Source organism: Hyla sarda, chromosome 3 (assembly GCF_029499605.1).
Source record: "Hyla sarda isolate aHylSar1 chromosome 3, aHylSar1.hap1, whole genome shotgun sequence".
In the NCBI taxonomy this organism is placed as follows: domain Eukaryota; kingdom Metazoa; phylum Chordata; class Amphibia; order Anura; family Hylidae; genus Hyla; species Hyla sarda.
Window position 1 is genome coordinate 75,601,218 of NC_079191.1, and position 27,034 is coordinate 75,628,251.

General features: G+C 44.7%; 1 protein-coding gene across 3 annotated transcripts in view; it reads right to left on the minus strand.

Moving 5' to 3' along the window:
• Nucleotides 1-15,307: 15,307 nt before the first annotated feature.
• SLC35G2 (solute carrier family 35 member G2) overlaps nucleotides 15,308-27,034 on the minus strand; it is a 48,758-nt gene continuing 37,031 nt past the window's right edge. For all 3 annotated transcript variants that reach the window (XM_056564369.1, XM_056564371.1, XM_056564370.1), the window contains exon 2: nucleotides 15,308-26,720. In XM_056564369.1, the coding sequence (XP_056420344.1) occupies nucleotides 25,468-26,706 (1,239 nt within the window). In that variant the 5' untranslated portion in view covers nucleotides 26,707-26,720 and the 3' untranslated portion in view covers nucleotides 15,308-25,467. The remainder of the gene's footprint in view (nucleotides 26,721-27,034) is intronic.

The following is a 27,034-nucleotide window of genomic DNA, read 5'->3' on the forward strand; positions in this document are numbered from 1 at the left end:
GTATCATGGGCCGCCACTAATAGCATGCAGCAATTGCCGCAGCCGGCTATAAAAGGGGTACTCCGGTGGAAAACAGCTTTTTTTTTTTTTTTTTTTTTTAAATCAACTGGTGCCAGAAAGTTAAACATGTTTGTTAATTACTTCTGTTTAAAAATCTTTTTCCATCAAGTACTTATCAGCTGCTGTATGCTCCAGGGGAAGTTGTGTAGTGTCTGACCACAGTGCTCTCTGCTGACACCTCTGTCCATTTTAGGAACTGTCCAGAGCAGGAGAGGTTTGCTATGAGGATTTACTTCTACTCTGGACAGTTCTGGACAGACATGGACAGTGGTTTCAGCAGAGAGCACTGTGGTCAGACAGAAAGACAATAAAAAAAAAAGAACTTTCAGTACTGGAAGGATTAAGATTTTTAAATAGAAGTAATTTACAAATCTGTTTAACTTTCTGGCACCAGTTGATTAAAAAAAATATATATATTTCCACCGGAGTCCTCCTTTAACCCTTTAGATCAGGGGTATTCAACTGGTGGACCAAGGTCTACATCCGGACCGTGGCCGCCAGTCATCCGGACAGATCTTCCCTTCATTTGTAGCAATGTCTTTAAGACACCTTTACAAATTAAAGGGGTATTCCAGGCCAAAACTTTTTTATATATATCAACTTGCTCCGGAAAGATTTCTAAATTACTTCTATTAAAAATCTTATTCCTTCCAATAGTTATTAGCTTCTGAAGTTGAGTTGTTGTTTTCTGTCTAACTGCTCTCTGATGTCTCACATCCCAGGAGCTGTGCAGTTCCTATGGGGATATTCTCCCATCATGCACAGCTCCCGGGACGTGACATCGTCATTGAGCAGTTAGACAGAAAACTTCAGAAGCTATTAACTATTGGAAGGATTAAGATTTTATAATAGAAGTAATATGCAAATCTGTTTAACTTTCCGGAGCCAGTTGATATATATATAAAAAAAAAGTTTTTGCCTGGAATACCCCTTTAATAGCTGCGGCCCAGAGCCAGGGAACGCTGTGCTCCCTCCCCGGCCGCCTGGCACTTCTCCTATGATGCAGGCAGCGCGATTAGCGCTGCCTGTATCATCTGCTCTGGCAAGGCCTGACTAGAAGAGGCCAGAGCAGCAAAGCAGTGCGGGACCTGTAACGGGAGACAAAGTTCTCAGGTACAAATTTGTGTTCCCCCACCTGTGACTCTCCAGTTGTTGTTGAACTATAGCTCCCATCATGACCTTCTGTCTGTGCATGATGGGAGTTGTAATTTGCAACAGCTGGAGAGTCACAGTTGCAAAGTTCATGTAGGGGCACAGTGGCATCCTTCATTCTGGGGGCACTGCAGCATAATTAATTCTGGGGGCACATTGGCATAAATAACTCTGGGGCACAGTAGCATCATTAATTCTGAAGGCACAGTGGCATCATTCATTCTGGGGGCACAGCGGCATCAATTATTTGGGGCACAGAGGTACAATTAGTCAGTACAGGTTCCAGCGTTTGTCGAAAATGTGGTTGGGAGCATAGTGTGTGGCAGTAATATTGCTGGGGAATAGTGTGTGGCAATAATATTGCTGGGGAATAGTGTGTGGCAGTAATATACCAGGGGTACAGTGTGTAACAGTATTATATTCAGGGGTTACAGTGTGTGGCAGTTTTTTTTCAGGGGCACAGTGTGTAACAGTATTATATTCAGGGTACAGAGTATGGCAGTAGTATACCAGGGGCTCAGTGTATGTCATTATTATATTTAGGGGTCCAGTGTGTGGTAGTATATTCAGAGGGTACAGTGTGGGCAGAATTATATTCAGGGGTTCAGAGTGTGGCATTATTATATTTAGGGGGTACAGTGTATGGCAGTATTATATTCAGGGGTACAGTGTGTAGTAGTATATTCAGAGGGTACAGTGTGGGCAGAATTATATTCAGGGGTACAGAGTGTGGCAGTATTATATTCAGGGGGTACAGTGTGTGGTAGTATTATATTCAGGGGGTACAGTGTGTGGTAGTATATTCAGAGGGTACAGTGTGGGCAGAATTATATTCAGGGGTATAGAGTGTGGCAGTATTATATTCAGGGGTACAGTGTGAGGCAGTTTTATTTCAGGGGCACAGTGTGTGACAGTATTATATTCATGGGTACACCGAGTGGCAGTAGTATACCAGGGGCTCAGTGTGTGGCATTATTATATTTAGGGGTCCAGGGTGTGGTAGTATATTCAGAGGGTACAGTGTGTGGTAGTATTATATTCAGGGTTACAGTGTGTGGTAGTATTATATTCAGTTGTACAGTGTATTATATTCAGAGGGTACAGTGTGCAGCAGTATTATATTCATGGGTACAGTGTGTGGTAGTATTATATTCAGAGGGTACAGTGTGTGTTAGTATTATATTCAGGGGTACAGTGTGTGGTAGTATTATATTCAGAGGGTACAGTGTGGGCAGTATTATATTCAGGGGTACAGTGTGTGGCATTATTCAGGTCATACATCCTCCACACTTCAGTCGCTCCTTTGCTATTTCCTTCACAGCGCCGAGGTCACTAGGTGTGAACCAGGCCTTAGCGTTCAGCTCGGACCTTCACCAGATGGCAGACCTGAATAAGCAGATCCTCACTAAAAATACCGAATGATCGCAGAGCACACAGATCAATGTAGTTCTATAGAACTTAATTGATCTGTATGAGGAATCTACTGATACCTCCTAAAAGTCCCCTAGGGGACCAATAAAGTGTTAAAAAAAAAGTTTAATAAAGGTCTAAAAAAACACATATTAACCCCTTCCCGCTATAGGACGTATGCATATGTCCCAGCACCCGACACGTTCGCGGGCAGCGCAGGAGATTGGCAGCGGGACTACGGCTGTGATATACGTGTCAGTCCTGATCACGGCATCTATGGTGTTGACAGGGGGAGCATGCTCCCCCTGGTCACCAACGGTGGCGCCGCGATATAATCGAGGATCCCCGTTGGTTGCTATGGCAGCAGGAGGTCAGATCATGACCTCCTGTCTGCCTGCTCCGGAAGCCTGTGAGATCCAGCCAGAGGCTGGATTGCACAGGCTGTACTGTGTGCAGCTGATCAGGTCATACTGTGCTGCAGTACAAATGTATTGCAGCATAGTGTAACCTGTAAAAACTGTAAAAAATAAAAAGTTCTTCAATTAAAGTATGAAGTGTAAAAAAAAAAACAATAAAAGCCCAGTATTATCACCAAAAAAGATCAAAAACACAAATCGTATACATAATAGGTATTGCCACGTCCGTAATGACATGTACCATAAAACTATCATGTAAATTATCCTGCCCGGTGAACGCCGTAAAAGAAAAAAAAAAACAACAAAGAAAGCGCAAATTCGCCAATTACGGTATGTTACTAATAGCTGAATAACAAAGATCAAAAGGTAGCACGTATTGCAAAAATGATAAATGATAAAAAGTACAGTGCAAAAAATAAGCCTTTACCCAATGGCGTCGGACGAAGAATAAAAAAGTTACGGCTGTTGGAAAATGAATGGCAGAAAAAGAATTTTGCTCAGAAAAGGAAAAAATATAGAAAGCTGTATAAAATGGGTATCGCCATAATAGTACTGACCAACAGAATAAATATAACATCACTTTTACCGCACAGTGTACACCATAAAAAAAAAAACGCCTGAAATTTTCCAGTTTTTCACAATATTTTGGAGTTGTAACATCCGCGCTCTGGCCAGACACGCTGGCCGTTAGCGCTCTGTCATGTCCCCGCTGCCATCGGGGCTGGGATTCGCATCGCGGGAAGCGTCCGTCACTCACCTCCCTGTCCTCGCAGCCCCAGTGCGCATGCCCCCGCCTCCGAGGGCGCGCGCACGCCGGAGCTCTCACTCTTAAAGGGACAGTGATCATTTAGTCAAGTGTCTTCACCTGCACCTAGGGCAGCATTTCACTCCTGGTCCCAGGCAGCACAATGTCTTGGGCCGGCCCTGAGGATCTGGCATTCATTATTGTGCATGCGTTCCCCTGCTCAGCGGCCATGCAACATGTTCCACCATACGGCGTCCAACTTGAGACAACGGATGAATGTGAACTGTCCCATGAATGAGATCAGTTGTACAATCAGTCTCCCTCCAGTGCTCTTTCTACAGAGCCGGAAGGAAATACCACCGGACGCCGTACATATGTAAAGAGGGCCTAAGACACTCAGTATAAAGCCAAAATGGGGGAAATTTATTCACTTTCTGAGAAGGAAGCTACATTGGATTTTTATAAGGAGAAGCTATGCAGCCAGTTTGCCATGGCTTTCCAATGCCAGCAAAATGGGGGTCCACTCTCCGCTCCCTGCTGAGTCAGTGCTGCACTCCCTCTGCCAGCACTACCCCTGCAAGAGGAAGGAGCAGCAGCACCATCTTCACACTGGAGCACATGATGACGAAGTTTCTGCATTCGGTAGTCCACCATGACATTAATCATCATCACAGGGATGTGGGCCACCACCTGAACAACCAGCTTGAGGCATTCCTCAGCAGTGTCCTTTCTCTGACAGACGCCATGAGCACAGACTGGGTCACCAGATTAGACTATTGGGCAGAACTTGCCCAGTTTGCCATGGGTGTTATGTCTTGTCCACCCTGTAACATAAGAGAGGCCATCGCATGTTGAATACAGCATCAACATACGATGCTTTTGTATGTCGGGGCCATTGCATAAACGGCTATCCGGCAGCGCTGACTGCTTCAGCTGCCGCCGGATAGCCATTTACGGTGCCCCGTGTGGTCCGCTGACGAACATTTACCTGTCCTCGGGGCACCGGAGCGTCCTCTTCGGGATCCCCTCCATCACCGGCTCTCTCAATCGTCGTCATCACGTCGCCGCGCACGCCGTCCTGTCATCCAATAGGGGCGGCGTTCGTAGTGATGTGATGACGGCGATGTACCCGTGCAGCAGAGACGTTCCGGAGCGGCGGGGACACCACGGGGAGGCGGCGGCAGCGATGAACAGCGACATCCAGGGCAGCGGTGACGGGTCCGGAGCAGCCGGGACAGGTGAGTATGACTTCCTATTCTTTCCATTGCACGGATCCCTCAACATACGATGGTTTCAACAAACGATGGTTCATTTGGAACGGATTACCATCGTATGTTGAGGGACCACTGTAAATGGGCAAAAATTTCTAAAATTCAGTTTTAACATTCTTATTAGCTCAGAGAGTCTTTTTCTCCCTAAGATGATAGAATTTGCTTCTAACTCTTGTTTTTTATCTTCTTCTGAATCAAGGTTAACAAGCTGACCTGGATGGATGTTACTTGTATAGGCAGGACATTTGGAGCAGTGCTTGGAATAAACATTTAGGGCTCGTTCACATAAGGGGATTTAGTTTGAAACTGCAGCGGATTTCCTTTTACGAGTTTGAAAGGGGCGGGCTCTTCACGGGCTGTCCTCAGCAGAATTTTAGCAGCGTAATCTCCGCTGTTGAAAATCTGCCACAGACCCCATTGACTGACCCCAATGGGGTCTGTGGCAGATTTTGATTAGATCTGCTGCGGACAGCCAGAGAAGAGCCCGTCCCATTCAAACTCGCAGGGGGGAAACCCGCTGCCAGTTTAAAACTAAATCCGCTTGTGTGAACGCACCCTGAGGGTTTTTGCAGGTTTTCCGCTGCATATTTGAAAGGGTGCGGGCTCTTCTCGGCTATCCGCAGCAGATTTTTCACGGAGGAATTTACGCTGCGGAAATTCCGCCGCGGACAATCTGCTATGGACAGCCGAGAAGAGCCCGCACCTTTCAAATACGCATCGAAAAACCCGCAAAAACAAAGAGCGTGTGAACGCACCCTCAGTATACAATTTGATTACCACTACATTTTTTAACTATTCAGGTTAAAAAAGTGTGTGCACTCTCTAGGTTCACGCATTCTGTTTTTGCGGAACAGATCAGTTTTATATGCAAACCCTGGTCAATATTACGAACTTATAATAGGAAATTCATGTGTATTATGGGCAACCATTGATTTGAATGTTGACCCTGCAATGCTACATTTGCTAAGCAGCAGACACTGCAGGGAAAATGTAAAGCCAGGTGTGATTTCTCCTGGTGGTCACAGGTGATTATTGGGGATTACGCAAGGCTGTGACTTTACAGTATCTCATGTAAGTGAGTACACCCCTCACATTTTTGCAAATATTTTATTATAGCTTTACATCTGACAACACTGAAGAAATTCAACACACAGACATTAAAGGGGTATTCCATGAAAAAAAAAAATTCATATATAAACTGGTTCCGGAAAGTTAAACCGATTTGTAAATTTCTTCTATTAATAAATCTTAATCCTACCAGTACTTATAAGCTGCTGAAGTTTAGTTGTTCTTTTCTATCTGACCACGGTGCGCTCTGCTGACACCTCTGTTTGTCCAGAGTAGCAGAAATCCCCATTGCAAACCTCTCCTGCTCTGGAGAGTTCCTGAGACAGACAGAGGTGTCAGCAGAGAGCACTGTTGTCAGACAGAAAATAACAACTCATCTTCAACAGCTGATAAGTACTGGCAGGATTCATATTTTTTAAAAGAAGTAATTTACAAATCTGTTCATCTTTCAGAAGTCAGTTGTTTTTTTTCATGAAATATCCCTTTAACTTGTTAAGGACGCAGGGTGTATCCATACACCCTGCATCTCGAGTTGGGGACCGGATCGGGATGCCAGCTGAAATCATTCATCAGTCACCCCGGCACATCGCCCAGGGGGGTCCTGAGACCCCCCCCCCCATGTCGGTGATCGGAGAAAATCGCATGTCAATTCAGACATGCGATTTTCTCCAATTCCGGGCTGATCGGGTCTCTGGTGAACCGATCACCCGGAAAATAGGGATGATCAGAGTTATCAGTGACAGCCCCAATCAGCCTAAGGGATAGGAGTGAGGTCGCAGTGCTGCAATCTCCTCCTATCCCCTGCTATTAGTCAGAACTGAGTTCTGACCAATGGCAGCGCAGGACAGGGGGTTGCCATGGAAACCCCCCATTCTGCCCACCCCTGGATGACGAGGGGATCGTGGGAAGAAGATGGAGGCCGGTACCTGCAGGAGAAGATGCCTGGGGACCCCGGATCTTCGCTGGAGACTGCTGGATACTGGATCAGGTAGGGAAGCGACGGTGGGGGGGGGACTGAAAGTGAAAGTAAAACAATCTTTACTGTGGCAACCACTGGGAAGGCCAAACTGCAACTCCCAGCATTCCCATACAGCGAAAGGCTGTCTGGGCATGCTGGGAGTTGTAGTTTTGCAACATCTGGAGGGTCACAGTTTGAAGACCACTGTTACACTTATCTGGCCCTCCAGATGTTGCCAAAATACAACTCTCAGCATGCCTGGACTGCCCAGGCATGCTGGGAGTTGTAGTTCTGTAACATCTGTCCCTTCAGATTTAGCAATTTTCATGAATTTTTTGAAAATTGCTGCTCTACTTTAAAGCTCTCAAATTTTTTCAAAAAGCTAAAATATGTCCATTTTATGATGTCAACATAAAGTGGACATATTGTATTTGTGAATAAAAATAAAATTTATTGTGAATATCCATTTTTCTTACAAGTAGAGAGCTTCACAGTTAGAAAAATGCTAAATTCTCTAAATTTTCATGAAATTTTGGGATTTTTCACAAAAAAAGGATGCAAGTAGCGCCAAAAATTTGCCACCAAAATAAAGTTGAATATGTCACGAAAAAACAATCTCAGAATCAGAATATTCGGTAAAAGCGTTTTCACGTTATTAATTTGTAAAGTGACGGTGGTCAGAATTGCGAAAAAGGGCTCAGTCCTTAAGGTGAAAAAGGGCTGCGTCCTTAAGGGGTTAATGCCTAAACCTTGGCACAAAAAGTGATTACACCCCTAAGTGTAAATGTCCAAATTTGGCCCAAAGTGTGAATATTTTGTATGTCCTACATCATTTTCCAGCTTTGCCTTAAACTATCAGAGTATCAGATGTATGTAGACCTGTGTGTCAACATGAAGAATACATTCAAATTAGAACATGTGCAACACTTAAAATGCAAGCTGCATAAGTAAGTAGCAGGATAATATTGTTAAACACAGCTGGTCATGGATAATGGACCAGTCACCAATGGTCCCTACACACTGACGCTACTGGTCCATGTAGACTCCCTACCTATTAATGCAGGGAGGCCTCCCTAATGAGTGCCTACCTGCATCCGGAACCTCCTGCCTCTCCCTGTTTAGGAAGGAATGGGGAAGATGCCAGGTACAGTATATGTATAGAGACCGATAGTGGTCTAGTAGCTGCTTGACACAAACCTCCAGAACACATTCAGTGAGTATAAGAAATGCAAAAAAAAATGCAAATGCAAACGCTGCGTACGCTCCGGCGTGAGGGCCAGTGACACATAAATACTGCTGGCCGGCGCCAGTTAGAGGCCACGCTAGTTGGGAGCCGCCAGTCATCGGAGATCATTAGACTGCACTTAAGTAAGTAACATACCCCATGTTCTATGCGTACATGTTATAGCATATATAGTGGCAGTGTACTCATTCCTATCTGTGTACATAGATAGCCACTCTGGCCACGCTATCATTTGACTCCAACATCTCACACTGGACTGCTCATCTACCCCTCTAGGTAGGCACTTGCCACCCCTCTTTGTATGCCCTCCCTTTATATCTGTGTTATACATTTGAATTATAAAGTATAAATGTATATATATACTTCTTTGTAGGTATACATTAATCACAGAGACCCCTGGTAGGATTCCAATAGAATGATCCCCCCCAATGTAGAGGTATATAACTACTCATTTGATTTTATCCTCCCATTTAGAGGTCACACACGCTTATTGTCTGCCTGTATTAATTCTATAAAATAGGCTCAAATTATGGGTGCCTCTTTCGCAACAGATGCTACCTACCTGTTTCCTAATTAGCTGAACCCGAGCTTATATTAAGAGGTAGGTGCTCAAGTGATAATTAGGTACACCCACCGTCTTATTCAGCCCTATATTCCTTGCACCCACTTTATCTTTCCATTTATTTACAGGATCACATAATACTCGAAAATCACAGCTTATCTTTCATTGGGATAAAGGCTGATTTAGCTTGGACTACCTGTATAACACCAAGGACATGCATATGGGATCTCCTCATCATAGTGTACCCGATTTTTATCATTACCTCCTTGTTCCATATTGTCACGATTCGGCTAGCTGGATCCTCTGTGTCAGCGAGGGATTGGGGTGGACTGTGTCGGTGGACCGGTTCTAAGATGCTACTGGTATTCACCAGAGCCCGCCGCAAAGCGGTATGGTCTTGCTGCGGTGGTAGCAACCAGGTCGTATCCACCGGCAACGGCTCAACCTCGCTGACTGCTGAGAAGGCGTGGGACAGAAGGACTAGGCAGAGGCAAGGTCAGACGTAGCAGAAGGTCGGGGCAGGCGGCAAGGTTCGTAGTCAATATGGATAGCAGATCTGGAAACACAGGCTTTGGACAACACTAAACGCTTTCACTGGCACAAGGCAACAAGATCCGGCAAGGGGGTGCAGGGGAAGTGAGGTATTATAGCCAGGGAGCAGGTGGAAGCTAATTAGGCTAATTGGGCCAGGCACCAATCATTGGTGCACTGGCCCTTTAAATCTTAGAGAGCTGGCGCGCGCGCGCCCTAAAGGACGGAGCCGCGCGCGCCAGGACATGACAGCCCGGGGCCGGGACAGGTAAGTGACTTGGGATGCGAATCGCATCCCCGCCGGCAATGTCAGTGCAGCGCTCCCGGTCAGCGGGTCTGACCGGGACGCTGCAGAGAAAGGAACGCCGCGAGCGCTCCGGGGAGAAGCAGAGACCCGGAGTGCTCGGCGTAACAGTACCCCCCCCCTTAGGTCTCCCCCTTTTTTTGTCCGGTATTGCTTCACCTGGGACGAGGACACTGGGAGCGATTGTAGGGTTTCCTCAAAGGCAGGCAGTACAGCAGGAGTGGGAATGGGGAGGGAGGGCAGAGGGTGAAACTTGGCATGGGACAGGGTGTCACCAGGACGGGGGCTAAGAGGAGGCACAGCACAGTCCCGACAGGCCTTGGGGAGACCAGGCACAGGAGGAGACACTGAGGTCCGACAGACAGGACTGGAAGCAGAGGTGAGGCATTTCTTAAGGCAAGCAGAACCCCAATTCTTGATCTCCCCGGTGGTCCAGTCAAGGGTGGGAAAATAATGCTGGAGCCATGGCAGACCGAGGAGGACTTCAGAGGTGCAGTTGGGAAGGACAAACAATTCAATCTTTTCGTGATGGGGTCCAATGCACATTAAGAGGGGTTTTGTGCGGTAACGCAGGGTGCAATCCAATTTAACTCCGTTGACCGAGGAAATGTAGAGCGGCTTGACGAGACGGGTCACCGGGATGCAGAACTTATTCACCAAAGAGTCCAGAATAAAATTTCCAGAGGCACCAGAGTCCAAACAGGCCACGGCTGAGAGGGAGGAGTTGGCAGAAGGAGAAATCCGCACGGGCACCGTGAGACGTGGAGAAGCAGACTTCGTACCAAGAGACGCCACACCCACGTGAGCTGGGTGCGTGCGTTTCCCAGACGTGGAGGACGAATAGGGCAATCCACCAAGAAATGTTCGGTACTGGCGCAGTACAGACAAAGATTTTCTTCCCTACGGCGAGTCCTCTCTTCCTGGGTCAGGCGAGACCGATCCACTTGCATAGCCTCCTCGGCGGGAGGCACAGGCGTAGATTGCAAAGGATACTGTGGGAGAGGTGCCCAGAGATCTAGGTCTTTTTCCTGGCGGAGCTCCTGGTGTCTCTCAGAAAAACGCATGTCAATGAGGGTGGCCAAATGGATAAGTTCTTGCAGGTTGGCAGGAATCTCTCGTACGGCCAGCACATCCTTGATGTTACTGGATAGGCCTTTTTTAAAGGTCGCGCAGAGAGCCTCGTTATTCCAAGATAATTCAGAAGCGAGAGTACGAAATTGGATGGCGTACTCGCCTACTGAAGAATTACCCTGGACCAGGTTCAGCAGGGCAGTCTCGGCAGAAGAAGCTCGGGCTGGTTCCTCGAAGACACTACGGACTTTAGCGAAGAAGGACTGGACTGTGGCTGTGGCAGGATCATTGCGGTCCCAGAGCGGTGTGGCCAAAGACAAGGCCTTTCCAGATAGAAGACTCACTACGAACGCCACCATAGACCGTTCTGAAGGAAATTGGTCCGACAACATCTCCATATGCAGGGAACATTGAGACAAGAAGCCACGGCAGAGTCGGGAGTCCCCATCAAACTTGTGCGGCAGGGACAAGCGGAGGCTAGGAACGGCCACTCGCTGCGGAGGAGGTGCAGGAGCTGGCGGAGGAGATGGTTGCTGCTGTAGCAGTGGCAGAAGTTGCTGTAACGTGGCGGTCAGCTGCGACAGCTGCTGTCCTTGTTGGGCAATTTGCTGCGATTGCTGGGCGACCACCGTGGGTAGGTCAGCGAGACTTGGCAGCGGCACCTCAGCGGGATCCATGGCCGGATCTACTGTCACGATTCGGCTAGCTGGATGTGGATCCTCTGTGTCAGCGAGGGATTGGCGTGGACCGTGTCGGTGGACCGGTTCTAAGATGCTACTGGTATTCACCAGAGCCCGCCGCAAAGCGGGATGGTCTTGCTGCGGTAGCAACCAGGTCGTATCCACCGGCAACGGCTCAACCTCGCTGACTGCTGACAAGGCATGGGACAGAAGGACTAGGCAGAGACAAGGTCAGACGTAGCAGAAGGTCGGGGCAGGCGGCAAGGTGCGTAGTCAATATGGATAGCAGAAGATCTGGAAACACAGGCTTTGGACAACACTAAACGCTTTCACTGGCACAAGGCAACAAGATCCGGCAAGGGAGTGCAGGGGAAGTGAGGTATTATAGCCAGGAGCAGGTGGAAGCTAATTAGGCTAATTGGGCCAGGCACCAATCATTGGTGCACTGGCCCTTTAAATCTTAGAGAGCTGGCGTGCGCGCCCTAAAGAGCGGAGCCGCGCGCGCCAGGACATGACAGCCGGGGGGCCGGGACAGGTAAGTGACTTGGGATGCGATTCGCGAGCGGGCGCGTCCCACTATGCGAATCGCATCCCCGCCGGCAATGTCAGTGCAGCGCTCCCGGTCAGCGGGTCTGACCGGGACGCTGCAGAGAGAGGAACGCCACGAGCGCTCCGGGGAGGAGCAGGGACCCGGAGCGCTCGGCGTAACACATATCATGAAATTTATTGTGAGAAGAGTGTCAGGAGTTGATATTAGTGTTACTAGTCCTGTTCCCTCCGCACTAGTCCCTGATGAGTTGTGCCGCTTGGCTATGCGACACAACGAAACACGTTAGGTGTTGCTTTATTGTGACTACCATTGTTAAGTGATCACTGTACAGATTGTATACATGTGTATGCATTTCCTATAATCACTGAATATGTTCTGGAGGTTTGTGTCAACCAGCTACTAGACCACTATCTGTCTCTATACATATACTGTACCTGGTATCTTCCCCATTCCTTCCTAAACAGGGAGAGCCAGGAGATTCTGAATGTGGGTAGGCACTCTTTAGGAAGGCCTCCCTGCATTAATAGGTAGGGGGTCTACAAGGACAAGCAGGGTCAGTGTGTAGGGACCATTGGTGACTGGTCTATTATCCATAGCCAGCTGTGTTTGACAATATTATCCTGCTACCTATGCAGCTTGCACTTTTTTAATGTATACATGCATACCAATAAAAGCTCATTTTTACAGCTTTGCGTTAAGCCTGCCTATGAAGCTCTGGTGACCTCCATGCCCAAGGCCCCAGCCTTGGGCATGGAGGTCACCAGAGCTTCACAGGTTTCCACTGGAATCCTCTTCCACTCCTCAATGCTGACATCACTGGGCTGGTGGATGTAAGACCTTCCGTTTCAGGATTCCCCATAGATGATCAATAGGGTTTAGGTCTGGAGACATGTTTGACCAGTCCTTCTTCTTTACCCTCAGCTTCTTAAGCAAGGCAGTGGTCATCTTTGGGGTGTGCTTGGGGTTGGTATCATGTTGAAATACTACCTTGCGGCTCAGTCTCCAAAAGGAGGGGATCATGCTTTGCTTCAGTATGTCACAGTACATGTTGGCATTCATGGTTCCCTCAATGACCGTTGGCTCCCAGTGCCAGCAGCACTAATGCAGGCCCAGACCACGAGACTCCCACCACCATACTTTACTCTAGGCAAGATACACTTGTCTTGAACTCCTCACCCAGTTGCCACCACACAAGCTTGATTCTAAACCAAACAAGTTTATCTTAGTCTTATTGCGGTATTGTAACTGAAGTAAATCCAGCTCACCCCTTTGTAGACTTAGCCGCGGTACGGATCGGCGTGGACAGTGCTGTAAAGGCATGCAAAAATGAAGGAAATATCTAGTGTGGTAGCTCAATTGCAAGAAGATTTATTCGATATAGCAATACACAGGCACAGGACAGCAGTGCCGCGTTTCGATCATCTAGGCAATCTTATTCATAGGGACCAGTATGAATAAGATCGCCTAGACAATCGAAGCGCATCACTGCTGTCCTGTGCCTATGTGTTGCTATATTGAATAAATCTTCTGGCAATTGAGCTACCGTGCTGGATATTTCCTTCGTTTTTGCGTATCTTAGTCTTATTAGACCAAATGAAATGCTTCCATTAATCCATGCCCTTACTCTGCTTGTCTTGAGCAAACTGCAGGCTTCCTTGTGCATCATTTTTACAGGCTTCCTTCTGGTACAACAGTCTTGCAGACTAATTTAATGCAGTGTGCAGCATATGGTCTGAGCACTGACACACGGACCCCCCACCCCTTTAACCTCTACAGCAACGCCGGCAGGAAAGACAACCTCTGGAAATGATGCTGAGCACATGCACTCTACTTCTTTGGTTGACCATGGCAAAGCCTCTTCTGAGTGGAACCTGTCCTGTGAAACTGCTATATGGTCTTGCCCACCGTGCTGCAACTCAGTATTAGATAGTATTCTTGTAGCCTATGCCATCTTTATGTAGAGTAACAATTCTTTGTTTTAAGATCTTCAGAGAGTTCTTTATGAGGTGCCATGATAAACTTCATGCGACTAGTATTAGACAGTGTGAGTGTTAACACCAAATGTAAGACACCTGCTCCCCATTCACACCTGAGACCTTGTAGCACTAACGAGTCACATGACACCCAGAAAGGAAAATGGCTAAGTGGCCAAATTTGGAGATTTCCACTTAGGGGTGTACTCACTTTTGCTGCCAGGGTTTAGACATTTATGACTGTGGGTTGAGTTATATTGTGAGGGGACACAACATTCCTTCAGTGTTGTCACATGAAAAGATATAATTAAATACCTGCAAATACCCCCCCCCCAACATATCAGCCTAAAGCTGACCACACACAATAGTTAAAAGTTGTCTTAAAGGGGTACTCCGCTGCCCCAGTGTGGGAACCACCCCCCCCCCCCCCCATAGACTTGCATTGAGGGGGCAACTCTCGCTGCCCACATCCAGTGATCTAAACGAACGCCGGGTGCTGCCCAGAGATCGCGGGTGTCCCAGCGGCGGGACCCCCGCGATCAGGCATCTTATCCCCTATCCTTTGGATAGGGGATAAGATGTCTAAGCGCCGGAGTACCCCTTTAATATATAGAGGACAGAATTTGATTGTATCTCCTCACTATTTTATTGTACTAACCACTAAGGGCCCAGTGGTTCTTGTTTTATATTACAATATCAATGTATTTGTAATTTTTATTGTTTAATAAACTGTATGTTTAACACTGGCATTATCTGTTATATTCACACTTCTGGTTAGGACCTCAGGCTTATTTTCCTCTCCTTCTTCTTTTTTTTCCTCCTGTTTTTCTCTCAATCTCTCTCCCACTTCTCATTGCCTCATTTATTTACATTAACTATCACAAAATTTTTATTTTACCATCCATCCCATTTCCCATTGCACATACTACTCCATACTAACACATACACCAGATCCTTGAGAGCATAGTGCACTTTTCTAGTCATATTTTTGTTTGCATTTGCAAATCCTTGGTGTTAGAAATTGGGGTCTACACCGTACTACAGCTCTCAGACAAACCCACACAGATAGAGCACAATTGCCATAATTTTTGATCATCAAAGCTATATTATGGCCTCCCGACTGCTCGCAATGGATTTTACTATCCCGGATTATTTTGTTCCAGCGGGAGGTAAGCTCCTGAAATAAACATGCACGCTGATGGAGGAGCGGGAAATAGCCGACATAGATTTCTCTGTCAACGACACAGCGGTATAGAGAATCCAGCCAGAGCTGTGAATGAAGTTCCACAATGACATCAGCAAAGTACACAGCATGTTGTTGAGATTTTATTGTGCAGTTGACACTCATAGACAAAAACATGGCACTCATTCACCGGTACAATACAAAAATACATTGGCAGAATGGATCTCCTGTAGGATGGCAGTGATCTGGGCATCTTCACTGAGCGAGGTTTTGTTATCCCGCTAACAATACTACATGGCAGGGGTACATGAGAAAAGCTTCCTCAGAGCTGTGCGCTCACATGGAAAATGTTCAAAGCAAGACCGTCCATGAAAAATGCAAAACTGTGCTCTGAGCTGGAGCCATTCCCAGAAGCACGCTACTCGCATGGATTTTCCATGGACGTTAATTATTAACTCTTCCATTTCAAGAGCGCAATTTGCTTGGAGGGAGCACAGGGAAAAACACAGAGATCCCAAAGTCTAAAACAAAATAGAAGAAAACATAAAACGCACCTTGGTTTATTACAGTCAGAGATGAGTCAACTATAATGGACTCACATTGTACTTATTTAGATAAATTATTACCTGATAACCGTCAGTCTTGTTTTGGCAGAATCCTTCAGTACATGTTGGAGAAGATAACTAACCACAAGTCATACATGTGGTTTACAGTGATTTCTCCTCGCCCTATTAGCTTTAATTGATAGGTCTCTCCTTATACCTAAACAAGGAGACATCTATCAATCAAGACAGGTGAGGCGAGGAGTGATTCGGGCAACTTGAAAGTGATGACAGGTTCTCCGTAAAGGGGTACTCGGTGGAAAACAAATGATTTCCAATCAACTGTTGCCATAAAGTTATACATATTTGTAAATTACTTCTATTTAAAAATCTTAATCCTTCCAGTACTTATCAGCTGCTGTATGCTTCAGAGTTCTTTCCAGTCTGACCACAGTGCTCTCTGCTGCCACCTCTTTCTGTTTCAGGAACTGTCCAGAGTAGGAGCAAATACCCATAGTAAACCTCTCCTACTCTGGAGCTGGTGTATGCTTGTGGTGTATCTGTGGGCTTTGCGACAAACTTGCAACTATTTTTTTTTTTTTTTTTGCCCTTCATAAATCAGTGAAAAAACCAAAAGTGTGTACTAAAGTCATTTTAGTAAAAAGATTTGCGCAAAAACATTAGCAAAAATTTATGCAACAAACGTAGAACAAAAAGACAAAACAAAAAGCTTCATAAAACTCTGCGGCAATGTGAGACCATTATAGTCGACTCACCTCTGCAATCTAGTTTATATATGTGATCATGGAAGTAGGCCATCACAACCAGTGCAGTAAGTCAGAGCTTTACAGACTGTGTGAATATTGCACCACTAAAGTAGTCTTTTTAGATTTGGGTTTTGTTTAAAGGGGTACTTCACTGGTAAGCATTCGGAAGTAAATGTTCCGAACGCTGCTTTCTCGCTGGAATGGGAAAGCCATCACACGCCTTCCCATTGACTTGCATTGAGGGGGGCGTGACCATGACACCATGAGGAGCGTGGCCAACCCCCACATCGCGAAAACAGCATTCCGAACATTTACTTCCGAACGCTGGCCAATGGAGTACCCCTTTAAAACCTGTTTTTAAACATACAGGGTGATTCATGTTGGGAACCCTAATCAATATTTCAGATAGTGAAGATATATATGTAGGCTGGTGGCTGTTAAAGAGTACCTGTCACCAAACTAAAGTATATTGTTCCTTATGTAATTATAAGACACTTTGCTATTTACTTGCTGTTAAAATTCTCAACCTTTATATGTTTTTAATGTGATTGAAAAAAACAGCCACTAGGTGGCTCCGTTCTGTTCCCAAACAGTTAATTTGTTCTCCACCCGGACTTGCAGAAGTCCACACTCAGGCAGTGTGTGCCGGGCTTGGCGAGTCTCAACTCTTGCAGGCTTCAGTGATGTCGCCCCTGCTGGGGAACATCCACTTTCTCCTGCTGGGAGCTCACACAATGTGACCAAGGGGAAAGGTATGATACAGAGCTTTTTATTAAGCACGTACATTTTTTTTGGGGGGGGGGGGGTGTTAAGAGTAGTTAGTAAATATAATACTTTAGAAAATATGGTTTGATGGCAGGTATTCTTTAAAGGGGATTTCCTAGCAATGGCTATAAATGTAAATGCATGGACAAACCAAGTCAGCTTGATTGGGAGCCACTTTTACAGAATAGGTTGCCGTTCTTGCTCATAGAGTGGAGTCCTAAGTCCTGTGAAGTTCACATGCCTTATGTGGGAAATAGATGGTAATTGCCTTCATGAGACAAACCAGAGATGACATAAGCCATATTTACAAGTAATGGTAATCGTGAGATCAGTCCACAGGCATTTGGACACTTCCGGGCTTTTGACTCATCCCTAAGTTATTATGAGTATTTTTTTTTTTTTTTTTTCCTACATGTCGCTCAACTCTAATAGGAAATGTGTTATTACTGGAGAAGTATTATTAGAGCCTTGCTTATAAAGAACACCTAAGTGTCTCTAAGATAGGAGTATATGGAATGTACGAAGCTCTGAGCGCTTCGGCACATCCCGGTATGTGGTTCCATGACCCCGGACCTTTGGACCTTTAGACACATTTCCAGTGGTGAGTGCGTGCTATCGTTCTTTTGTTATTGTACTTGTTGATCTTATATCTAGATTGTGTGCAACCCACAGGTGTCAGCTGCAGTTCTGCTGGATCCCAGATTGTGACAACCGGGTATCTCCCAGTGGTAATTCCGGAGTATTACATTTTTTATAGGTGTGCTCTCCCCCTAATATTTTTTTGCTATGATTTTTAGTACATGGAATGTGTTACCTTGTTTTGTCATTACAGTATTTTTTGATTTACACTGATATGACATTGCCAAAGGAGGAGTCACAAAGACTATAAATGTGTTCATTATGAGTTTTTTCTTTCCATTTTACCCCAAAGGTATTGTCTGGGGCACAGAATAGGCTTCTTCCTGCTCTGCTCCCAGCAATAAACTTTCACTCCTTGGTTTTCTCAAAAGTATACTGTTCCGAGATGGGAGGGGACGAGTGCTTGCCCCGATCACCGGGTGAGGGGAAAACTGTGGCGGCATCATACACTTCACCTACGTGAGATGATCAGGACAAGAATCTGCCCTCTTCCATCTCAAAACAGTATACATCCATGACTGCAATGGAGAGCGACAGAGATCAGAACAGGTAAGACTTTTTCTGCTCTCGGACAACCCCATTAATGGTAGGCTAGTATGACCATCTAGTCAGGTGACTGGGCCATTACAGGTTATTCCCATCTAGGACATTCAGAGCATGTCCATAGCATTAGTTAGCAATATCCTTTATATAGTTTACTCAAACTATGTAAAACAGTTGGTTTAGTTATATATTTTTTTTGTTTCCCACCCACTAGCCACCTAAACCAGGCCAGAGGCGAACTTGAGATGCAGATCCCATATCCTACGAGTATGCCATAAATGTCTCAGATGGAAATACCTCTTTAAATGGGCACTCTCATTAAAACTATTTTTCGCTATTGCACTCCTTATGGTAAATACAAAATCTTTCTAATATACTTTGTTTAAAAAAAATGAAATGTTTTATTTGTGTTTAAAAAAGCTGCCACTAGGTGTCTCCCTACTTGTCCAGAGCACATTTCCCCCCATCTTTTGCACAGACTTTGAACTCCTGCTGGCCTGGCAGAAGTCCAAACACAGGAAATGCAGTCTGGAGTGCTGAGGGGGGGGGTGGGGGGTGCAGCCTTGTCCAATCATAGCTTCACTTACACTTAAAGGGGTACTCCGACCCTAAGACATCTTATCCCCTATCCAAAGGATAGGGGATAAGATGTCTGATTACGGGGGTCCCGCTGCTGAGGACCCCCGCAATCTCTCATGCAGACACCGCTCTGTGGTAGCTGCACAGAGGGATGTTTGCTCCGTGTCTGAAGGGTCACAACTTTCGTGACATCATAACTCCACCCCCTTGTGACGTCACTCCCTGTCCCCAGGTGGGTGTCTGCATGAGAGATTGCCCCAGCGGTGGGACCCCCTCCATCAGACGTCTTATTCCCTATCCTTGATGACGCAGTGAACTGGGAGGATTATAAAATGCATCAAGTTAATGAGAGGTACTCTTTAAGATTTAGCCTACATGGCAATTGAAAGTTGAGGTATATTTACAATTATCAAACAATTTCTATTATGCCCTGTGGTGACCAAATTGTAAGTTACATATCATAATGATTTCCTACAACAGGAAATAATTCAAGTTACAACCCGACCCCAAGTTTACCACAAATTTCAGTCTTGGTGTACCCCACTTAATGGGAATATACCAGTCTACAGACGTCATGTTATAGAGCAGGAGTAGCTGAGCAGATTGATGTATAGTCTTGTGGAAGAAGTTCCAGGATAACTTGTCATTTATACATCTAAATCTCTATTTATTCTAAGCTAAGTGGATAAGTGGGCGGTACTTCTCAGTGATTGACAATTTTGCATGTAGAGAGAGTTGTCAGTCACTGATTAGCACCGCCACTTGACTCATCAGTGAGTTATATGAATATGTGAAAAGTTATCTCACAACACTATATATTGATCTGCTCAGCTCCTCCTGCTCTATAACATGATGCCTGCAGACTGGACTGTATTTTTAATGTGGAAGGTTTCCTTTAAGCATAAACATGGCTACCAAAGTCAAGTTCTTGATGAAATGTTTTAACCATATCTTGCATATGCTATATCTTGTGACTTTTTCCACAGTTGACAACTAGTACATGAGAAAAGTTCATTGAAGCAAAGTCCACATTTTGGCACATATTTTTTCATTATTTAATATTCTTTCACATTAGGCTGTGTTTACATTTTTTACTTTCTATTTTTTTACTTTCTATTCGAACCCACTTGGAAGTATGACGAATGCCATTGTTAGAGGGACCAGGGCCAGCAGCAAGTGGCCCCTTTTTATGTTTTATTTGGCCTCAAGCCCTGACAGTAGTACTACTAGTACAGCCCTGATGTTTGCCCTGAGTGGGACCACTGGGATTCTTTAAAACTGGACCTGTCAAAGTTGTCATGGCTAAGATATGGTGGGAAGCCATAGTGCTACAATAACTAGACCCTTATTCACAATCTAGTCCTTAAGCATTGTCCAATGACAGAGACCACCCAGACCCTGCTGGTGCAGAGTCTATTAAATGGTACAAGTGGGCAGAGGCATGTGATGTCATACCATGTATCTGCCCCATACTGCTGCTGGGAAATTAAAGACCAGCGACAGGTTATTTGCACTATTGTGTTAAGCATTACAAATACAGAATAGTGTAAATCTTCAGTGCAAGGAAACCATGGATGCACTTACAAACCATATGGGTCCAGTAATGGGCAGACAATGTCCTGATAAGATCACAGCTGAATGTTCTGTGCCACAATAAACATGCTGGTAAACTATAAGGTGCACTGCCAAGTGTGATCTACTTTTTCCAATAAATCTCTGGTATATTGAAGAGATCATTTACCAAATCCTAACAAACATGATGATTTACATTATTGCATTATCTTTGTTTTCTCTGGTGAAAAGTCATAGAAATTGCTTCCTATTTTCATAGATAAATATTAAACAGGTTTTTAAAATCTATTTTTGTTAACTGGATATTGGCCCAGATTTATCAAAAACAGTTTTAATCCCTCATTGCTACCAATTACAATTTAGCACCAATGAAACTGTCAGGAAATGTATAGGTGGAGATGAATAGGCTTTATTTCACATGACCAATGACATGTTTCAAAGCCAATCTGAGGAAAGGGTTATAGCCCGAAATGCATCATATTGTTCATATACAATACCTCTACGCTTCCTGCCAATTCCTTTGGGGATTCCAAGCGCCTTATGTTAAGGGTCATTTTAGCAACCATTAGCTACCCTCACTACAAGACAACCAGCAGCTGTTCCTGGGACCTTCTGGTTTGAGCAGATTACTCCCCAGTGCTATACCCTTAAGGAATGATTGATATACCTACTATCTTAAAGAGGTTCTCGGCCTTTTGGCTAAGATCAAGTGTAATACCTTTCCTGTTAGTTGGCGGTGTGGAAGACCACCAAGGCAGGATGGGGAACCACACAGTAGGACAGGTGTACCAGGGATGGCTGTGGAGGACAGCAGTCATCTCTGATGAGACCTGTTCCTGCTGGATCTGGCCTTAATGTCCGGGTAGAGTGAAGGCCGAGGTGCACAAGTGCCCTGGGAGTGGTGACCCCAGGGTGCCAGAATTCACTTGGGATTCGCAACCCCACTTGAAGGAAAGCACGTAGCACGCACTTTTTCTCTCACTCTTCTGGGCACTCACCCTTAGTATCCTTACGGCTAGGATCGGGGAATTTTTTATAGATCCGGTCGGATGTCTGGCCAGTATTACACACTGCGCACATCCACTAATTTATTTATTTATTCTTTTTGTCACTGTGTCCACTTTTTGTGTTCTGTTTGTCCACAAGGATTTGGTAGGGTGCGGTAGTCCTTCTGGGTGTGTCCCTCCTGCCGGTCTAGGGGAGGTGTGTGTGGCCATGAGGTTCCTCACCTCCCTACCCCATGGCAACCCTGTTTCGGCAGGATGCCAAACCGGTTTTACTGGTTCCTTGGTGACAACCTGGTTAACACCTAGTTGTCCGCCAGGAACACTTTCGGTCCCTGAGTAGCTTCAGCGAAAGGGGACATTGTACCTGGAACCCTGCAGGTGCCTTTTTGGCCCGGAGGTGAAGGGTTTGGTTTGTTGGGGGGCCTCTCTCCTTTCGGAGAAGTGCTTGCAATAGACCGCATCCTCGTACACGTTTTTTTATGTGAACACTTGCACTTTTTACTTGCACTCGGGTGATTTGAGAGCACGTACCTCGGCTTTCAAAAATACTATCTTAAAGAGGTACTCCGCTGCTCAGCGTTTGGAACAAACTGTTCCAAAGTGGAGTACCCCTTTAAGTTGAGTGACTAATTTATAGAGCCTGCATGTATACAACCCCTGAGTGGGTGCCCTCTATATAGGGGAAACAAACGAGGCACCAAAACCAGCAGCCACCTCACCAGGCAAAAGAGACCTCTCCCTTCTGGTAAAGGGCTTATCCAGGATTAGAGCTGAGTAGAAATAAAGGAAAAATATCTAGTTATCTAGGATTTGTCTGGGGTACCGCACGAGGCGTCGTCCTCCGGCCTTCTTTATTCTACCTCTACACGTTATCCAGAATTAGAAAAACATAGCTGCTTTTTTAAAAAAACAGCACCACACCTTTCCTCAGGTTTTGTGTCATATTACAACTTAGCTCCATTCAATTCAATTGAACAACACTGCAATACCACACACAACCTGAATCATTTACATTACCAATCGATTTGAAAGAAATAGTCAATGGCTTAATATGAATAAAATATTAATTCACAAACTTAGCTATGATCTGAATTTATATTCTCTGTTCTCCTTGTAGAGAACCTGACAGTAGGACATGTGCTTATAACCTAGCGGTAATTATTTTATAATGGTCTATTCACATGTACAGTATTTTTCGCAGATTTGATGCGCAGGATTTTCTGCTGCAGATTTCAATGTAAACAGAATGACTGAACACAGCTTAAAATCCTGCGCATCAAATCTGCGTAGAATACTGTACGTGTGAATAGACCCTAAGTGTAGAAATACTGCCAACTGTTCCCAATAAACTTCTAACAATCGACTAACAATAAACATTTGTGGTTCACATCCGGCAGACCCTCAGCCTGACCTCCCCACTTTCCTTATTCTTTCTGTTTCAGAAAGATTCAGGAACACAAAATATGCAGCTTGTGGTCACTAGTTCTGCAATTCACGTTCCAGACTGCTGACACTGCCAAATAGCTATTAGGATATGGAGTCACATGGTGGCTTTCATATATCTGTCTGTTCTTCCATAAGTTAGAAAAAGGCTTTTATTCTTTTGTGTATAGTGTCAAAGAAGTGTCCCAAAGCCCCTGATGTCATGAGGGCTGAGGCACCTCCATGCCCCCCCCCCCATCCCTGTCCCTGCTTGATTGACAATCAGCTGAAAGCCAAGCCCTGTTTCCAAATCAAATTTTTCTCTGTGTATACAAATTGTACGTGAGTACAAAAGCTAGAAACAAGGCTCAGCTTCCACCTGATTGTCAATCAAACCGAAACAGAGATAGAAGGGGGAGCGATGAGGCATTTCTGCCCTCAGCACTTCATGGACTTGAGGATGACTCTTTGACTCTTGGCACCAGAGAATAAAGCATTCTTTATGTTATAGAAGCACAGACAGATATATAAAAGTGTCTCCTTGACCTATCAGCTATCTAATAATTTCAGCAATTTAAAACGTAAAATGCGCTATACTTTAAACCAATCTTAGAAAAATCTAAACCAAAACGTTAACCGAAAAATATCATATTTTTGCAAATAGTATCACAAAGGTAATTTCCGCATGGGCTAGGACCGAACTGAAAAACTGAGGATGAACAAGCAGGAAGCATAACAGGAAAAAACAACAGTAAAATCTGCTCACAGATACAAGGAAGTGTATTGATTTAATGTGACTTTTCCTGGTAAGGGGTATAATGTGCAGGTAGGTCATACATGGCGTGTCATGGGTCTCTGTACCAGTTCAGAGCGGTTCTTATTATAATACCATTCTTATTATAGTACCATGTTCCTTTGGATGCCGCATCATGTATTCTACACTGGTTGCAAGTGACAAGGCATGCTGTCTATGCAGTATGTCCCCAAAACTGAGGGACTTTAAAAACTCTTTCAGGAGCAATGTAGTTTGGCACAAATAAGCTCATTCTACTGCTGCTATGGACTATGGCCCCAGGGTGAATGCACTCTGCCAATGTTCCAGTCTATGTCGGACTATACACAGCCTTTCTAGCAAGAATTCATAGAAAAGTCATTGGGGGCTCAATAATAAAAAGTATCAGTTATGTAAAATAAATTTCTTGTTTTTTAAAATGCCACAAATCCTTGCCGTATATGCATCAAAACAAGTTGTCCTGACACTGGTGTTGTATGAATGTGTAGTCAAGTCATAGGGCGGGATGAGGTTGCCTGAGGGGGACCAAACACCTCTATGCCATGTAAGAAGGCAACATTACTACCTCTGGCATGTAGAGGTCAGGAACTTGGTACAGATTTTGTTTAGAGGACTGAAAGCTTTCTACCTCCATATATGCATAAGGGCCTTTGAAATGTTTTAAGGAGGTTTTAAAGAAAATTTTCATTTCTGACTTATCTTCAGGAAAAGCCATCAAAATATAAATGGTTCGACACCTGGCACACTCGCCAATCAGCTGTATATGATGGGTTACTGCAGCTCAGCTCCCAGTACCTTTATTGGATGGGTGTTCCCCAGCAATCAGCTGGTTTTCTGGCAGGAAGCCATAGGCTATGTTCACACGGTGGAATTTTCATGCTGGAGACTTCTCCTGGAAATTCTGCTGAAATTTACTGCCCATAGACTTGGGATTCTTGGGATTTTGCTCTCATTCACACAGCAGAAATTCCCAGGTGGCAATCCCGCATTACACAAAATTTGAAGACTTGTCTTTCCATGCTTTGCTAAACAGAATTTGTGGGTAATTGTGGGTATTCTGCCATGTGAACATAGCCATAGCCAGCCAATGTTTTCCCTGCCGAGGCCTCTGCAGGAGAAAGTTAGTATTACATGAAGAACCTTTAGGTGTATAATACATGGACACCAGTAGTCCACTAGAGAAAGATTATAATGTCCATCTATCCTAATAGGGGATATGGACTGGGGGTTCCTCATGGGCAGTTTTCTCACTTTACTCACTTAAGTCACTTAAAGGATAATTCTATCTCATAATATCAGAAGAATTGGTTTGTTTAAATAAAGGAGCGATCTTACAATAACCCTGACCCTTTAGCCGACACAGGATATAGACCTACATGTTATCATAATTCAAGTAACCAGGTCTGCCCATTACTGTAGCCACATATGCCTTAATGTAGCCACCCACAAGAAGTAGTCATAATGAGAGTCATGATACTATTACACGGCAAGTAAAAATAAAATAATACAATATATTAAAATATGTTCTTAATCTATATATATATCCATGGTTTGTCTCCGGGCTTTGGAGTAAATCTCAGGTTTGGTCACCTCAACAGTGGAATGTGTAATATGAACACTGTACAGACAATTTTCAGTCAAGTAGAATAAAACAACAGGCCTCATTTGATAGGGGAGTCCAGAATTTCTTGGTAGTCTTGTCTCCCCAATCTTCCTAGATAGAGTTTGTAGCCAGCTAAAGCAAAGACACTGACCATGATGACTGCTGCACCTACTAGATCATAGACACTGGGGAACATATGCAGCACAAGAAGTTGCAGGATCATGGCCACTACAATCTCCAAGTGCTGCACCGTGCTGACCAGAGCTGGGTGGAATTTATACAATGCATAATAGACACCAAGGAATGCTACAGTAGAACACAAGCAAATTGCAAGGAGGTAGCCCCATGTCTCTCCATCCAGGGGTATTATGGGTTCTTGAAGAATAAACATAGTGCAGGCTCCCCAAACACTTCCAGTCCATCCAAAGGTAAAAAGAGCAGTCCACATGCTGACCTTCTCTTTGATAGACCTATAGACTATCATTGAGAGTGCCGTGGTAAGGCCAGCCATGACTGTCATGGTGTATCCAAAGGCTTCCTTCCAGACACCAAGAAAGGAGTTTTCTTCATTAACTATATTTGGAATCATAACCAAACACGCACCAAACACACTGCTAACAACAGTGATCAAGTCAACATTTGCCATATGTTCGTCTAGTAAGAGGAAGGCCAGTATAGCACTGAAGACTGTCGTGGTTGCCCTCCACATGATGGTTCCATTGCTTGGTGGAACAATAGAGAAGGATGTGTAGGCACAGGTAATGGAAATAACATTGCAAACTCCATAGAAGAATAATCGTAGTCTATAACCTGGAGGCCCAAATGGAGCCTCCTTATAATAACAAACCATGATCACAGATAATACTTGCATAACAGAACGGACGAATATTAACTCCAGTGAGGGCACTTTGGAGCGATCAGAAACCAATCTTGTGATGAGTGCTACACAGCCATGGGCCAACGCTGACCCAAATAGAACAGCCCACATTTTCCTGGACTGAAAGATAGAACTGTCTGCAAAACTTTGTAACTGCTGAGCAAGATCATTATCAGGATCTTCCGTCTGCTTTGGTCGGGCGTCCATAGTCCCAAAAAAGGTTTTTCCCTTCTTTTTGGCATCCCCTAGCAATCTTTTCTTCGGATTCTCCTCTACAAAGCCTCCATTGTCCTCACTGGTGTCCTCATAGCCTTCATCTCCAGGTTGTGGATAATGGGATGTGTATTTCACTGTCACAGTGTTGGGATGTATTTTTACTCTCTTCTTGGTTGAGTAAGGTTTTGATGGTGACTTATCCATGTCTTAATAATACTCTGTAAAGAATAGAAAAGAATAGTGTATTACAAATATTACAAACATAGATTGCAATACTATAAAATAAATTATTAAGTATTAAAAAAAATAACTGTATAAAGCTTGTCATGCATTTACATGTATTTTTGTGTCTATATTAACCCTTTGGTATATTAGTTTAAGGCTAGGATCATCTCTCATTTTATTGCACACGTTTTTCGCATGCACCCAGAAATCTCCCAGTTAAAGGGTTACTCCACCCCTAGACATGTTATTCCCTATCAAAAGGATAGGGAATAAGATGTCTGATTGCGGGGGTCCCGCTACTGGGGAC